General features: G+C 38.7%; 1 protein-coding gene across 1 annotated transcript; it reads left to right on the top strand.

Moving 5' to 3' along the window:
• Nucleotides 1-1,215: 1,215 nt before the first annotated feature.
• LBR (lamin B receptor) lies at nt 1,216-16,202 on the top strand. The gene is made up of 14 exons (XM_084283976.1): nt 1,216-1,332; nt 5,447-5,621; nt 6,718-6,906; nt 7,991-8,074; nt 8,446-8,623; nt 9,234-9,430; nt 10,221-10,275; nt 11,177-11,371; nt 12,708-12,811; nt 13,191-13,316; nt 13,420-13,588; nt 14,535-14,615; nt 14,721-14,843; nt 15,975-16,202. Exons 2-14 carry the CDS (start codon nt 5,457-5,459, stop codon nt 16,133-16,135), a joined length of 1,827 nt encoding a protein of 608 aa, XP_084140102.1. The 5' UTR covers nt 1,216-1,332; nt 5,447-5,456; the 3' UTR covers nt 16,136-16,202.
• The last annotated feature ends 1,547 nt before the right edge of the window (nt 16,203-17,749 follow it).

Here is a 17,749-nt window from a genome sequence, read left to right as displayed (position 1 = left end):
TGATGGTTTTGGCTCTATAGGTTAAACAACTTGGATGTAGGACTTCAAGTTATACTAAATAAGTTTGTGGACAACACTAAACTGGGAGAAGGTGTTGACTCCCTTAAGGGTAGAGAAGCCTTGCAGAGAGATCTTGACAAATTAGAGAACTAGGCAATCACCATCAATATGAAGTTTAACAAGGGCACACGCTAGATTCTGCACCTGGGACTAGACAACCCTGGCTGTACACACAGAGTAGAGGACAAGAGGCTGGGGAGCCTACAACCTTCCCAGAGGCTGGGAAGCTACAACCTTTTTTTTTTTTTTTTAAAGTGAACTTTTTTTTTCCTTTTTTTTTTTTTTTTAAAGTGCAGTTAACTCACAAATAAAAGCAAGTGAGAAATCTCAGTTTAAAACTAGTTTATGGTTACAAAGGGCCCTATTTATGGTTATGGGTGTGTAGCTTTTTAGGTTTTGTTTCAGTTGTTGTTCTTTAATCTGATAATTTTGTTGTTTTTGTGTAGCGTTGCTAGTCTCCTATATTGCAAAGCAGTGCTCTTGTCCTCTTGGGATCTGCCTGTGCCTGGTATTTTTCAACCTAGACTATGACTTGTCAACCTGCACTAGAATTTAAACAATTTAGGAGGTCCATAAACTCGGTACAAACGTGTTTGTATTGTGCTATTAAAGGACTTGATGTTGTCCCAAGACCCCAACACTTGGGAGCAATCCTTTTAAAACCCGTTGCACTCGTTAACTCCTCCACCACCTCTTTGTGCCCAAAACCACGGCTGAGGCTTCCTGATTTCACAACACGCCAGCCGCTTCGGTGACCTTTCTAGAAAGATTGCCTCAAAAACGACAGCGTAAACGCGCGCCGCCCCCTCCTCCCCTCCGCACTTTATTTATTTTATTTTTATTTTTTATTTTTTATTTTTTTTGAAGAGTGCCTCTCTGTTTCACTACGGCTCGGCCCCGGGCATGCTGCGGCCGCCTTTGTGCTGGCGGGGAGGCGGCGGGGCCGTGCGGCGCAGGCGGCCTGAGGCGAGCCCGCTCCGCCCCCCCCCCCCGCCTGAGCCCGCCGTGAGGAGGCCGCGCTCCGCTCCCCTCCCCTCCCCGCACCGCGCCATCGCGCGGCAGCCAATGGCGAGGCGCCCCCCGCGATTCAAACCGCGCGGCCCGGCCAATCGGCGCGCTTGGCGCCGGGCAGGGGGGCGTGGCCGGAGGCCGGACCGTTGCGCGGCCCTAACCGTCGCCTGCCGCGGCTGAGGAGGAGCGCGGCGCTCGGGGCCTGGTCGCGCTGCTCGGCGGAGCCCACGTCCCGCCCGGCCCGCTGCGGCCGGCCGCCAGGTAAGGGCTCGGCGGCGCCGGGAGAGGCGCGGACACACCCCCGCCTCCGCCGCCTGCCCGGGGGCAGCGCTCCGGCCAATCGCCGCCGCCGCCTCTCTGCGCCGGCGTCAGGGCCGCGGGGAGGCCTGGCGGGCCCCGCTGCGCTGCGCTGCGCTCCGCCGCTTGGAGGCTGCTGGAGGGCTCCCCGCGCTTGGGCCGCGCCGCCGCAGCGCCGCTCGGCCCCGGGGGCCTCCCCTCCCTCGTGGGGGGGCGCCGAGGGGCGGCCTGGCGCAGCGCGGCCCCTCCCCTGCCCTCCCCTCCCCTCCCTTCCCCCGCGGCGGAGGCCCCGCGCCAGGCCCGGGCTGGCGGTGCGGGCGGGGCCGCCCAGCGGGGCCTGGAGGCCGGGCCTCCGCCGCCTGCGGCGTGTGGGCGCCTTCCTGTCAACAGCGCGCCGCCGGGGCTCGCGGCCGCCCCTGGGTGCTCGGGGTTCAGGCGCTTTCCCTCTCCGCTGTCAGCGGTGAAAAGCACGGCTCCGAGGCCGCGGTTGGCTGGTTTTTAGCCGTTCGGTCGCTTTGTTGAGTTCAGCAGCGACTTTCCCTCTTCTGACATACACAGCGTTATCCACCAGCATTGAGGTGTCGCAATTAATACCTAGAATCACTGGCTATATATGAACTCTCCACAGCTTTTCCAAAAGGAAAGAAACCCCGCTATTTTTTTCTTTTTTAATTTCTCAAAACGCAGCACTTGGTGTGGTGTGATTTTCTAGGGACTACAAGCTCTAGTCATCTTCTTATTCATATTTTCTTGACTGAAATACCTTTCTGCGTATCTAGGGGGAGGGTCATTAAGGAAGACCAGAAATAGATCCATGGGGCAGTATGTTTCTCTAACTAAACAGTTAGAACCATGAACTAAACGGTTCATGGTTCAGTCAGTAGTTATTTTCTTCTTGACCAAATTTAGCTTCCAGACATTTCTGCATTAATTCACTTGGCAGAGGATGCAAAATCCTTCTGAGCCATTTACTTAGATCCCGAGTTCTTTAAGGAAGTTCATAATTATTCCAAAAAAAACCAAAACCACAAATTTCATCTTAGGAGTCATTGAGGCTACTTGCATTCAGGTACCTATCCAGTGCAGCATTTGCTGTATGAAATAATTTGTCTTTGGAGATAATTTTGACATATATATATATATATATATATATATATTGAAGCCCTTTGAGTTAAATAAAAGGTTTGCATAGGACCACAGTGAACAGTAAGCTGATGCCTTCTGATACACTGAAAATTATCAGAAAAGTGTGTTTGAGCTTGAAAGAGTGCTAAATTCAAAATTAATTTCTAAAATGCAAGATTTTTTGTTGTTTTGTTTTTAAGGCATCCTATCTCTATTCTTTTATTTTTTTTGATGCCAGTAATGATTTTTGTTATCTGAAGAGATGAAAGTTGCCTTTAAATGATGTAGGTTTTTGAAGTGGGATATGTGGAATGAGGATTGCAAAACTCCCTTGCAGAGGGTACACTGGTGCAGGAGGTGGTAATTTCTGACAGGGTAACAAGTAATACTTTTTTTAGTGTTTAAGGTTTGGCATCATTATGAAGCTTTAATATTTAGAGAAAAATGGAAGAAACAAACTTTCCATTATTAATACTCTTTATCACTTTCAAATCAGAAAAGAATCTTTTTACTTGCTTAGATTAATTTACTAGTCTGGAATTTTGTATCACTGCGATCTATCTCAGGCTGAATAACTTAACACTTTTTTTAGATTCTTCTCCTTCAACCACATTTTCTAAATTCTCAAAGCCAACTCCAGCTCCATTTGAGTGCAAGATTGGAGGAGGAAAAGGTCTTACTGCCTTTTAAAAAGAATTAAATAAGGTTTCCTTATCTTCAGTCTGTCTACTAAAACGCTGAGCTTTGAAGTTTGGCAGAGAGTTGCATTTTATTATCCCTATAAAAATGTATCTAATTTTTAAGTGGTTGTTATAAATCTTAAGAACCAATTTTAAGGCATAGATCGGGTTAGGACATCTGGTGAAATTCGTGCCTGGACTTGGTATAGAGGACTAGAACTTAGATTACATTTGGAAGAGGAGGAGGAAGCTGTAACTGAAAGAGATTGGGGGAAGAGCTGTAGTAGACACAAACCTCTTAAGAGAGAGTTGGCTTGTGGCTAAGAGAACTTGACACAAAAACAGATGTGACATTGAGATCAAATCTTGAGCCCAAATGTGGTGATGAGGAAGTGCAACTCATTCAGTGAACAAGGGCAGAAAAGGCAGTAACCCCCAGGGAATTAAGTAGGACCAAGGAGAGAATGAAAAGAATTTCAGATGAAAGTAGAGAAATTGTATTTCATAGAGTCGTAAGGAACAAGCGTATGCAGTTTAAGGGGGTTAAACTCTCTGGAAAGAGACAGGGTGAATGAATTGAAATTCAGAAAGAGTAAGAAAGTAACAAGAGGTTGTGGCAAGAAACTGTTGGTAGAAAACAGATGAGCTGGAAGAGCCTGTGCCTACAGTACAAACATGGACTAGACCTCTTAAGTTTGTGGAGGTGCCAGTTTTACTGGTTGGCAAGCAGCAGTGAAATTAACTGATAAAACTTACTGTCTTAACTTCCTGAAATATTATACAGCGAAGAGGATGGTCAGCTATTTCTGTTCTGAAGCAAATCACGATATTAACAGGAAATGAGGCAATTTTGCTGAGTTCTTGTTTTCTTTCTGATGTGGAGACCTACACAGGTATAAAATGTACCAACAGCAGGAACATCAGGCAGTGCCAAAAGTAAAGCTGACTGAACAGCCTTCTTTAGCTCTGCCCCCAGTGCGTTATGATGGTTTGCCAAAGAACCTGATTTTTTGCTGCAGGTTAGTTAATGTGTAATGAATGAGTATCTAGTTCAATATTTGTTTTCCAATCATTTTGTGGGGCTTCACATAGCAAACAAGATTTAAAAAATGCTTTGAAACAGAAACTTTTGCTGATTTTTTTTTTTTTCTATTTCAAGTTCCAAAGTTCATTATACACATGGTGATAGCATGTAAGTTTCTGTGTATTTTACCCTAGATTTGTAAGATACCCTCACTCTATGTTGAGACCTGAGTCAGAATTTCAGGTAATAAGAATACCTTTTAGTATAGTTACTTATTTTTAGATGGCAATAGCTTAATATCAGGAACTTTTCAAAGTATTTCACAGGGCTTTATATTTAAAGGCATGATTTCAAGTTACAGTTTTTTCAGTACGCCAGCATAGGGGACCAAGGGCAGTAGTCAGTTAAGCCATATGCTGCTAAAATCAAGTAAAAACCTTATGGTGCAGATAGGGATGAAATAGGTGGAAAAAAGAAAATATTCAATCCATATAGGAGCCAGAATTCTGGTGTTCCCTAGCTTTCGAATGTTTGGCGTAACAAATTGAAAGGCATAAGTAATGTGGCTAGTCACAGAATCATAAAATGGTTTGGGTCGGAAGGTCCCCATAAAGATCCTCTAATTCCAACCCCCCTGCTGTGGGTAGGGGCACCTTCCACTGGACCAGATTGTCCAAAGCCTCATTGAACCAGCCTTGAAAACTTCCAGGGATGGGGCATCCACAACTTCTCTGGGCAACCTGGGCAAGTAACGTGTATGGAATAGACTGGGTAAAATAATAACATGTTATTTTCGCATTTAGGGTTGAATGCTTATGTAATTTTTTAGAACCACAGAAAAGGAGGGTTAGAGGATGTTTAGATGTCATCTTATTTACTTTTTTTTCCCCCCTCTAGATAGAATCAACTACATATATGTACTAGGTCAAATATATAGCCTGCTTTTGATGGTCTTTGATGGAGATTATGTAGAAGAATTATCTAGATGTACTATTAATGCATTTGGAACATTTTTTGTAGCATCTAACTACAGTCTTTGCTCTATTTTAAACCTATTTCTTCTGTCTAGTATTTGGGAAATGCATCACTTTTTTTTTTTTTTTTAATCAGGAAGCTTTTTGCATATTTAAGCTGAAGAGTTATTTACTTTAAAGCTTCCCTCTTCCAGCCTAAATGATGTGTAGACAGTAGGGGAAAAAAATAAGCTTAATATTTGGACGTCATAACTATTAACTTACTTATTTTCTAGGATTTGGAAAATGCCGAACCGAAGGTTTGCTGATGGCGAGGTGGTGATGGGTCGTTGGCCAGGAAGTGTCCTGTATTATGAAGTACAAGTGACTAATTACGATGATGTTACTCATCTTTATACCGTTAAGTACAAAGATGGGACTGAACTTGCTTTGAAAGAAAGTGATATAAAGGTGAGTATGCCTTCACAGAAATAACAGTATTGCTAATGGAAGGGTATATTGATTTTTGTGATGCAGATAAGAATACAATTTATGATTGCACAGTTGTTTTGCATATTTTTCATTAACTGTCTCCAAGAAATTGGTGCTAAACAATAGTTCTTCATTATGGGGCATCTCAAGTTCAGCATACTGTCCGTGTTTTTAAAGAAGCGTCATTATTTTCTTTAAGTTGTAAAAGCAGTGATACCTTTGGGGTGAAAAATGTCCTTCAGGAACTCTATAATACAGAGATTGCTTATAAAAATTATTTTCAGGTACCTTAGAAAGCCAGTAATTAGAGGCTTGATATTAATGTAGGTGAAATATACTTTTACCTTTTACTGGCAGTGTGTGTGAGCGACTGGCTTCTTTTTGGACAAAATGGTTTGGGCTTGAGCTAGAAAAAGTTGTTCATTGCTTTAAGAGTTTCTAACTTGTTTACTTTGTTTGCAGGTTAGCTAACTCTAACCGAGAAAGTACCTTCCTTTGTTGTAAAGCGTTTGTGCCTTATGAAAGTTGTATTGTGTAACTGTTACATGGCAAAATCAGAATTGCAGACTCCACTGAGAAATTAAAATGTATACTTGTGGGGAAAACCTTATGGAATCACTTTTCATATCTAATATAATGATTTTTAGCTGACTTAATTTTTTCACATTTGAGTTGTGTTGCATTATGTAGATCATTGCATCTTGACATGGCAAATGTATTAATAAAGCCAAGTAAATGAAATGGTAGCCTTAATAGAAGTCATATACAAAGGCTTAAGTGAATAGTAGGCTTATGAGTTTGGTGCTCACATTTATAGATTGTCCTGATTTCTGTAGCTTTGACAGGAATTGTCAGCAGTTGGACTTTGGACAGGATTATTTAGGTATTACCAGCAAAATGAGTGTGCTATAATTACTTTTTCTTAACACTGTTGTACAGTATCTATTAAAAAAAATGAAAAGATAGTTCTGTGAAACTAAATGCCAGAGTCGTCTTCACAAAAAAATAATGCTTCTAAAGCTATTCTTTGGAGTGTCTAAGACAAGACTTTGCTTTCTTCCCCTTTTTCTGTTAGTCCCAATCATCGTTCAAGCACAGGAAGAGCCAGTCTTCTTCAAGTTCTCCTTCCAGAAGAAGTACTAGCAGGTCTCGATCTAGATCTCCTGGTCGGCCAGCAAAAGGCAGACGCCGTTCTTCTTCCCAAAGCAGAGAACATAAAGATGACAAAAAGAAAATTATTCAGGAAACCAATTTAGCTCTACTGGTATTGTTTTGCTTGCTTGTTTGTTCTTGGTTGCAGCATCACTTTTTTCCCCCAAAACATATTTTTATTTATACTGGGTTTATTACTGTAAGGGCCAGGTGTACTTCATGTTTCCTGAGCAACATAATTAGCTGCAAAAACGTATCATAGAAATGCCTTATTACTTAGCAAATAGGCTTTCTAGCTTGCCAAGTTGTGAAGAAATTGAAATCTTCTGTATGAATTCGGTAGTACTGTAAACAGTGTTTCTTCCACCCCATGTAGCCTTAAGATGTCTTCACATGAATACCTGTCTGAGATGTGGTCCCTAGAACTGGAAATTATTTTGCTATTTGCTATTGAAAATAGACCTTAGTTTTAGTTGGGCTTAAACTAAACCAAACCACCTTAAATTAAACGGACCATGTGTTCGTTTTAAGTAGCTTGTAGCCAGTGGTTACACTTTGGACAAAAAGATTAAAATATCGTTGTTCTTCTGGCTTTTAATTGAGAAGTTGGATTGATCTGTGTTTGTTTTTTTTTTTTTTTTGTTTGTTTGTTTGTTTGTTTTTTTATGACTAATGACCTGGTCCTTTTATACAAAGCTTGTGTTAAAATAAAACACAACAATGAGTTGTCTTCCTCCAGTTGTATAGATTAGAGTGTTTTTGGAAGAGAATTTCTTAGAAGGTTGTTTAATAGAAAACCCAACTTTCACACTCGTGCATAGCACTGCCATGTACAGGACTCTGAAATTTCCTCTGTTTTAATAATATTACTAAATATGCATGTATTTTGTACTTGGCACTTCCTACTGATGAATTAAAAATAGAGTTTCCAAGTTACCTCTTAATTCCACTCTTAATTAAAAAAAGCAAAAAGCATAGCAACCTTTTCCTTTTTTTAAATGGCTTTTCTTCCCTTCTTTCTGAGCTGAAACTGTCTGTGCTTAGGATGTTGAACCTGCTTGTTTTCATGTAGAGGAAACCAGAGCAGTTTCAGTTGAAACAAACTAGATCCTTAGTGTCCTTAATTGTTCACTTTATACTTGCACTTAATGGAGATAAAATTTTCAGAAAGCTAAAATTATATTTCTTTTAATCAGAAACCAAGTGAGAACAACACCAGAAGGTACAATGGTGAACCTGACAGCACAGAGAGAAATGACACATCCAGCAAAATCTTGGAGGTATAACCGCAGAGAACGTTGTTTTATGTTTTAATGTTTGTCCATAGAAAGTGATTTTTTCAGTCAAATCAGTTCTTTATTCCTGATGGCTAGCTAATGCACGGAGCAGAATAACTGATGGTTAGACCAGAAGGGAAGAGGGTGGGAACGGATAACCCACACTGGAACAGCTGCTGAGTATTTAATTTTGACTTACATGATTGCAGTGATAGTGGGTTTACCGGGTTCTTAATTTAAAATGTATGTTTAAGTAGTGTGTAGAAGTAGAATATATTGTATATTGTTGTGTTACAATGAATAATGTCCTGAGTAAAATAAGGTAAAGTAACTAGTTTTTTTTTAGTAAAATCTTTTCATTCATGCATTATCAGCAAAAATTGAAACCAGACCTGGAAATAGAGCGTGTGCTTGATCAGTACAGCTTGCGTTCAAGAGAAGAAGAAAAGAAAAAAGAAGAGATATATTCAGAGAAAAAGGTTTTTGAGATGGTAAAAACTACTGAGAAAGTATCATCAAAAACAAAAGAGCTGGAGTTTGGTGGAAGATTTGGTATGTGTGCAAATTTTAGTAATAGTAGAACTTCACATTTTTTAGTTATTGACCATACTGTCCTATGAAGGACTGTTTTTCCTGTTTCTGGGCCTTAGTTGCAGACTCCAGAATCATATGACAGTGCTTCAGTCACAGTCTAGAGTGATTTTGGTAAAAGTCAAAGAAATGCTCTAACATATGGTTCTCTAGTGAAATGTTGTGGAGATCTTGATCCTGCACAGTGAGATTTGAGTATTTTATAAATCTTATCGGAAGTAACTAGCAAAGTTTTTTACATTTTTAAAGCTAAGTGCTTCAAACCTGGTAGTTTGATTCGTGATTCTTTATACTTTTTTGTTGTTGTTTTGACAGTTTTAAAGGGATGTAATGGATGCAATCCTTTGGGTTGGTTATGTGACCCCCTGTGGGAGTGAGAGGAATGTCTCTGTATCCTATTATGTGATTGAGGGATTGCTGCTGTCTTGTTGCAGGGATAGACGATGATTTCTGTGCTGCTAATGTTAGTATCAAGCTTTATTAGTGGGATCAAAAGTAGTTGTTTTTTTTTTTTTAATTTTTCTCATGCTCTCATGCTTATCTTCTAATACTGCATTATGTCTGTTTACAGGGACCTTTGTGCTGATATTTTTCCTACCTGCTACTGTATTCTACTTGCTGTTGATGTGTGAACAAGACGACCCCAGCCTTATGAACTTCCCTCCTCCTATGCCAGCACTTGAAAGTCTCTGGGAAGCTAGGGTGTTTGGTGTCTTTCTTCTGTGGTTTTTCCTTCAAGCTCTGTTCTACTTACTGCCGATTGGAAAGGTAAGCTGTTCAGTAGCAATTGCATCTTTATGGATAGTTGATTTGTGAGTTAGGCTGAAAGATGAGGTATGTTCATAATGCAGTGATTTTTGAAAGCAAATTAATTTCTTTTTCATATTAAGCTGACAGATAGCTAGTGCTGATTTCTCTAAGCTTAAGAGAACACAGTTTGTTAGGAAATTAATGGCTATGCATTTCATAAGTTCTATAGTGGAAGAGGCAGAAAGCATAACATAGCAATTCAAAGCATGGATAAAATTTACGTAGCAGAATTCTAGAAGAATTCCAGGTATCTGACTTTTAAACCCGAAGGCTGTTTACCCAGTTTCAGTTACTGATATTCAGTAGAAAAAAACTTCCCAGAAATTAAGATTACTTTCTAAAGCATGGAAGATCATATTAACTATTCTAGCCATATTAATCAGGCAAATGGTCTATTACAGTCTTCTTGTGACTTAAGGGATATTGCCAGGTTCTGAAAGAATACTAGAATAAATAGATCAGTCTGTCAAATTGTTCTGTTGGTACACCTGTTAAAAATGAGTGGAGCTGCTGCTCTGTTTTCTTGATGCTAGGAATAAGATTTTATTTTTTTTATTTGAAACTGGTACCCTTTTTCTTTTGATATCCAAAGTTTGCTTTTAAAAACAGTGCATGGTCTTCAGATTTGAATACATCCAGCTAGTTAACTTGATTTGTGGTGGTGATGATGGAGATGTCCGTGATCGTCCTTCCCTTTCCAGTGCTCTCAAACTATTTTGTTGAAACATTATTGTTTTGTCCTTCCTAGGTTGTGGAAGGCCTACCTCTTTCAAATGGAACAAAACTGCAGTACAGGATAAATGGTAAGATGTGCTCGTTCTGAAATTTGAACCCCCTACCTGATTTGTAGTGCTCAGTACCACAAATTAATGATAACAAATGAAGAAAAATGCACTCTATAGTTAACCTAGATATCTGTTGTAAATTTATCATGAAACATGAGGCTCTTTTTGGAGCAGGATGGTTAGTAATGAAGGAACTAACTGCCACAAGAGCAAGGCATTAGATTATGCAGGGCATCTGTTTTACCATCCAGCTGTGCTTGGTGACGCTTGTCATATTCATTACATAATTGCTAAATAGGCAGTTACCTATTGGATTGTTAAGAATGCTTGTGTAACAATGACTGTTACTTGAAAGGAGATGTTCAGGAATGATCTGAAGAAATGTTATCCCATGTTTCTTAGGTCATCTTTTTGGATGTCTCTGATTTACAGACTAGTAAAAAGTGTGTTGTAGTTGATCTAGGATGTTCTTGCCTGTCAAAGAACAGTTCTGAGTCTTTGTTCAGCTATGATTTCATTTCCTATTTATCAGGCAAGTTTCTCACCTACATGTAAGTTTAGAGTACGGTTCAACACCCTTGAGCAGTCCTGCTTTTCCTGGCTTAAAGAGGAGAGTGTAGTTTGATGCCTCACCAGGTGTTCCAGACCACCTGTTTGATTCATAGTCAGTTCAAAGACACTGCCTGTTGGTAAAGGAATTAAAATATTACATTAATAAGTTCAGTGGTGTTTTGTCATAGTCTTGTAAGATGCACCATTTTTAAATCTCACTTTAAGATGGAATAGGGCTACAATACTGGTAAACACTTAAATCTTGGAAGTAAATATGCAGACAGGCAGGACTGGGTAGATTCTAAGAATGACTTCACTTTTTTCTTTTTTAATTTTTACTAATACGGTTTTCTTCTACATCCCCTAGGGTTTTATGCTTTTGTTTTGACTGCTGCAATTATTGGAATATTATTATATTTTCAATTCGAACTTCATTATTTGTATGAACACTTCCTGCAGTTTGCAGTATCAGCTGCAGTTTTTTCTATGGGATTGAGCATTTATCTGTATATCCGGTCCCTGAAAGCACCTGAGGAAGACCTAGCACCAGGTGGAAATTCTGGTGAGTTAATATTTTGGAAATTTCCCTACAGTTATTTGCTACTGTTTTGTATTTATGAATTAAAGGTTAGATTTAAGGCAGGTTATTGTAGTACTGACTCTTGCTTTTTCCAAATGCAGAGAAATGTGGGGGAGAGAATCAGAAGGGCAAAAGTGGAAAAAACTCATGGGCCTGAGATAAAGACAAGTAAAAGAGGGAGAAAAAAAAAAAAAAGAAAAGGGGGAGAAAAAAAAAAGGCAAAAAGCAATTGCTTGCCACCAGCCAACTGATGCTGAGCCAGTCCCTGAGTAATGGCGAGTAATGGCAACCTCTGGCAAGTCCCCCATACTCCTCCTACCCCCCTTTTTTCCATTTTATTTTTCTGAGCATGATGTTGCATTATATGGAATATTGCTTTGGTCAATTTGGGTCACCTGTCCCCAGCTTTGTTCTCTCCCAGCCTCTTCTCTGCACCCAACCTATGTGCTGGGAGGGGCAGAGTGAAAAAATAAAGGAAACCTAGATGCTATATTAGCATTATTCAACAATAGCTAAAATGTGTTATCAACATTGTTTTGGTCACAAATCCAAAACTTGGCACCATAGAAGTTACTTTAAAGAAAATTAATTATACCCCAGCCAAAACTGGCACACTATATCGACCCAAACTGGTACACTTAAAAATGTCTTGGCTGGTCTAGTCCTGTACTTACGAGAAAAGAGTTTTGATTTTTGTTTTTTAATTTTTCTGTATTTGTGAAGAGGCTTATGTAGTTATCTTCATAGTACCCCAGTTGGTGGGACTTTTCCAGAAACAACTGGAAGGAAAAACTGAAAAGACATTTCAGTTAAGACATTAAGACATTCTGGCAGTGGGAAGTCAGGTACAGAACTAGAAGTAACAGTGGTTGTTAGCTGTTAACTCAATGCAGGGTGTCTAGAAGTTCAGGTAGTATTTTCCTTGTCCTTCTCTTGGTACGCGGGTTGTTGTCATGGCTAAAGGAATTATTCACAGAGAAGAGTAAAGAAGTAGGAAGAAAAGTGGAATAACTTGGTATTAAGATCATCATGGATGATCTTCAGGATAAGGCTGAAAACACGGAATAAAGTCAAAGAGAGATAAGACTACAGTAACTTCTGAAGCGTTTAGCCCTTCTAATAAATAAGATACCTGTATCTCTTAAAATACAAACCATTGCTTCATACTTTGCATATACTCTCAAATATTTTTTGCAAAATGTTGCTTTTTTATTTATAATGACAGTACTTTTAGTATAGAGTAGCAAGTGCCTTATAGGGAACATAGTGATGGATAAAAGGACTGATATTTCTAACAAGGAGTGTGTCTCATCTGCAGGGTATCTTGTTTACGACTTCTTTACTGGACATGAATTGAACCCTCGTATTGGCAGTTTTGACCTTAAATACTTCTGTGAGTTGCGTCCAGGATTAATTGGCTGGGTGAGTCAGTAATCTGAGCTACTTCGTGACTTTTTTCCATGATAGATGCTAAGAATACAATATTTACTTAAAAACAGGAAAAATACACAGTTTTATGTTGATAAATTTGTAATGACTATTTTTATTTACTTTAGGACAACTACAAATCCTACATTTCTTTGGTTTGTGAAAAATGAAAACTTCTTTTTAAAGTACTCATGCTGAGGCTACTGCTTCAGAAAAGTGGTTAGTTACAAACTGTTGTCTCTGAACAGATTTTTTTTTTTTTTTTAATTTAAGTACCAGTCAAACCATCTATATTAAAATGTACTATAGTATGATAGAAAAAAACACTTGCTTTTACAAGGAAAACTTGTAATAAAATATTTTTTTTAACTAGGTTGTTATAAACTTGGTGATGCTCTTGGCTGAGATGAAGATACATAATCAGAGTATGCCATCTCTGTCAATGATACTCGTGAACAGCTTTCAGCTTCTTTATGTGGTAGATGCTCTTTGGAATGAGGTAAATAAACCTTCAACCCTGTATTAAACTGAAACCGTTTCTAATTGCAGTGTTTACATAATGAGGCTTTGTGAATTCTAAATTGCATCTTCCATGTTTCTAGGAAGCTGTTCTGACTACAATGGATATTACCCATGATGGATTTGGATTCATGCTCGCATTTGGAGATTTGGTATGGGTTCCATTTGTCTACAGTCTGCAGGCCTTCTATTTAGTTGGACATCCTACTGCAATTTCTTGGCCTGCTGCTGCTGCAATTATTATTCTGAATGGTAAGTTATAGTAGATGTTAATGTTACTGATAGTGACAATGTAGTACTAACTGTTAATTTGAGTTGTAAGGTGGGGGAGCTTCCACTGGGATGCAGTAATCATATTTTCTCTGTTAAGCACAGTTGGAGGACGCATGTGTTTGGCTATTGTTTAAAACAAAGAATGTGATATGATATTATTAAAAGAAGGATAAAGGAGAATCTGGACACCTGTCTTGTTCGGTTGAGAAACATTTTTAGATGGATACAATCTAGACAGAGTTACAACTTAAAATGCATAGAATAGAGTGTTGCAGTTGCGTTTTAACATCACATCTGGAAAAGTATTGCTTCCTACTTTGAGTGTTTCTTCTAAAAACAACAAAAAAAACCCTGTTGGCTACAGTTTATTGAAGCTAGGGGAAAAGAGGTTTTGCTGTTTGTTTTTGTTAATTTTTATCTCCTTCCCCAATGCCCAATATATATATAGGCACTATTTCCACACATCTCAGTGGAAATAATCTTCCAGCTGAGAACTTGAGAATGGATCTCATGTCTTCAGGGGACCTTAGATTTGCACCAATGTGGCCTTCTAGTTTGTTCCTTTTATCTAAGTAGTGAACTTGAAATAAAAAGTTAATTGTGAGCTTGACAAAATTGAAACACTTAGAAAGCGAAGGCATACATTTAATGTGTGTGATCCTCTTCAGATACAAATCTAAAGCTCGATGCAAAAATACAGCTCCTACTAGATCTTAGAAGTTGATCATTAACTTGTGAAAGCACACAGAACACAGTTTTCCAGTAGCATTTCTGCCTTGCTAGAGCTCTGAGATCTGGAGAATGTCTTTTCCTCAGAGACATAACTGATTTCAACGTAATAAGACTGACAGAAGGCATATGAATGCTTTTGAAGGTCAGGAAACAGAAAACACAGAATACGCAAAATAAATTTTTTTTTTTTCAGGTATTGGGTATTACATATTCCGTAGTGCAAATTCTCAGAAAAATAGTTTCCGAAGGAATCCAGCAGATCCCAAATTGGCCTGTAAGTGATTTTTTTTTGATTTCTTCAACTTGCTTTACAGTGTCTCTTTTGGAATATTGATGTGCACGTTTCATTGTTGTATTGACTACAATACTCTCTTCACAGATCTGAAATTCATACCCACTGCAACTGGAAAAGGGCTTCTTGTTACAGGTTGGTGGGGTTTTGTCCGTCACCCTAATTATCTCGGTGACATCATCATGGCATTAGCATGGTCCCTACCCTGTGGTAAGTTCCTAAAATGAAAGTGGATTTTATTTAAATTGTTTTGGCATCTGACTGGTTTTGAAATGCAAAGTGATAATTATGAGATGATAAAAGCTGGAATTAAATGAATGGCAGCTTTACATGTTGCAAGGTTGATATGACACCTATTTTCTCTGAAATCTTTTCCTTTATATCTTAATATAGATTTGACACTTAGTTCTGACACTTGGTCATTCAATAATGCTGGGGTTTGTTTGCTAATAAATTCTTACTTTTTTCATTTTAAGGCTACTAGCTGTGCTATAGCGTTTCCATAGAGAGTTTCTAGAAAGTTGCAAAGTTCTTTCAAGTTAGAAAAATGGCTTTGGGCTCCTCACTTGCCTGAAGGCAATAATAAATAAATAAATACAAACACATAAATCAAAACACAAAAAAGAGCGTGGCAGGTCTTCTGAGGCAGACCTACTCCACCTCGTGGCACAATTGGATTTTTGCAGGCTGTGAGACATACACAGTTACAAAAGAGTGGGTCTTTGACCAAGTGGTTAGGGCCTTGACCAGGAGCATCAGCAAGGACAGGCTGCTGGAGTTGAAGTGTACCTCCAGACATTTTGGACTTTAATTGAAATTAGGCAATACTGATTAGCATATACACTTGCAGACTGTATCTTGGAAGAGGGTTCCTACATGAAAATGATGGACTTGAGTTCTCTGCCAGTAACTGCTTGGGGGAAGTGGGAGGGAAGTTTAGTGTGCTCTGAGCAAAGGTAGAGTTTACTATTTACCTACAAAACAGAGAAAACCTTGGGGGGCTCGTATGTGGCAGCCCTGTGCTGCAGAAGCTTAACTATTTGTGTGTTTGATAGCTAAAGAACTTAGATATTGGACAGCTTTACAGACATTGAGGGAGAAATTGGTGGATTTTAAGACTATGAATTTTAAGGATTATTACTTGGGGAGGGGCGGGGGGGGAGCGCATTTATGTGCAAATATGTCACAATAGTTGTACCATCCTGATGAATGTTTGATACTCTACAATGAGTAAAAGGTGCTTCAGTTTGTAATGAGTTTACGTCTACACGTGTTAATAACTAAAATTTTTGGTATTTTTAATGTATTAAAAATGATGTTCCTCACATTTTTTTTCTGCAGGTTTTAATCACATTTTGCCATATTTCTATGTGATTTATTTCATCTGCTTGCTTGTTCATCGGGAAGCTCGTGATGAACATCATTGTAAGAAAAAGTATGGCTTGGCATGGGAAAGGTATTGTCAGCGTGTACCATACCGCATATTTCCTTACATTTACTAGAGCGCTCCAGATACCTGTTTTGCAAATTACTTCTAAAGTTTCTTTGCAAATAAAAATATACCTCTTACCTTTGCACTTGGTCAATTTATTTAGGCTTTAAAAAAAAAAAAAAGTGACCAAACAATGGAGTGCATCAACGAGTATTTGCAAGTAATCCTAAATCCGTGAGTTACGTGAACTGACTGTCTGTGACCTCAATTTAAAAAAAAATTGTGAATTTTAAAAAGTCTTGGAGCCCTAATTTTTCAAGTTAAATTTTATTTAGAATCCTGAGTTTACACATTTTTTTATTACGTTAATTAAGCACTGTGATGTAAAGTATATTATTTTCTTAATACAATAAACATGGAAGTTCCACCCAGATAATTTTTTGGTGTTACTTGTACCATCTAACTTCAGATGTCTGACTTATTTGCCTGAATTGGAGGAGCAGGCAGTGCTTTTTGGTCAGTGAAGCTACAGGTGGAAAATTCAGCCCCTGCAAGATTCCTGCCCCTTCTAGCTTTTTTGTTAGTGGGATTTTTGGTCAGGAAGGTTCAGGTGCCCCCTTCTGACCAGCGTCTGTAGAAGGGATGAATGGACAGAATGAGGAGGAGGGCACAAATACTTCCTCACTATTCTTGAAGCAACTTCAACAGGGGCCAAGAGGGACTCTGTGCTGCCCCTGGCCCCCTCTAGAGGGACGCCACACTTCTGGCTCAGATTCCTGAAGGTAGATGATACAAGCGCTCACTTCAGCTGCAAATGGAGCTGAAGAAGTGAGTAGCAAATCCTAATCCTGCATCTAGAAACAAACACAGGGGTAGCAAAAGTTGCAATGATGCATGACTGAAAAGAGTAAAATGACCATAGTTGGCTTATTCCAATCTTTGTAAAATATGTCTTAATGTACCATAGCATTTACTGAGTGTGTATAATAAAGCTTCCACGTTTTTGCTGTACAGTGTTTGGATTTGAAAATGTGATAACCTTTTTAGGAGCAGGAGACATTTTTTAACTAAATCAATTTCCAGCCATTAAAAAAAAGTTCATTTAATAAAGATTTTTGTAAATTAATGTATTAATTCTCAAAACAATTGAAGTGTTCATGACAGATATGCTATGAAAATGTAGGAAGTGCTCCTCATTCCAAAGTTTTTTTTTTGAATTTGGCATTGCTACCTCATATGTAGGTTTTGCCTTTTGTACTGTTGCAGATAGAGAAAATAGCTATTTTTTGCTACTGCTATTTAAAACATTTTTTACATGAGCCTGTGGTTTAACTTGACCACTTCCTAATATATTTTTGTATATATTTGACTTTTTAACTGATGTATGTGTTCTAGTCATTAGCTGTGTTCTTTGTCTAACTGGCTGTAAATCAGATGCCATTTCAGTATTTACTTAAGTAGAATAATTTTATATTTTACTGAAATAATCTTGTATTGATTAACTAGAACTACTATTCTGTCTTCACAACTGATAACTTTTCACATACTTCATAAGTGAGGTTTATAGCACAAATTCTCTCAAAGCTTATTAGAATCTTAAATGTGTAGTAGAGAAGGAATTGCAGGTACATTTGCAGTTGCTTGTGGGAAGGTTATTAACAAATCAGAATGTTGCTATTTTTAA

This window comes from Netta rufina, assembly GCF_964035555.1.
Source record: "Netta rufina genome assembly, chromosome: 3".
Lineage (NCBI taxonomy): Eukaryota > Metazoa > Chordata > Aves > Anseriformes > Anatidae > Netta > Netta rufina.
Note: the sequence above shows the minus strand (reverse complement) of the source record. Positions and strands in the feature narration are given on the sequence as shown.

What these genes read in the sequence shown, in the direction of transcription:
- LBR (XM_084283976.1), top strand. Translation starts at nt 5,457, where the DNA reads ATGCCGAACCGAAGGTTTGCTGATGGCGAGGTGGTGATGGGTCGTTGG. An exon ending in TGAAAGAAAGTGATATAAAG is followed by an intron (nt 5,622 to 6,717) that starts GTGAGTATGCCT and finishes TTTTTCTGTTAG; the next exon opens with TCCCAATCATCGTTCAAGCA. An exon ending in AGCACCAGGTGGAAATTCTG is followed by an intron (nt 11,372 to 12,707) that starts GTGAGTTAATAT and finishes TCTCATCTGCAG; the next exon opens with GGTATCTTGTTTACGACTTC.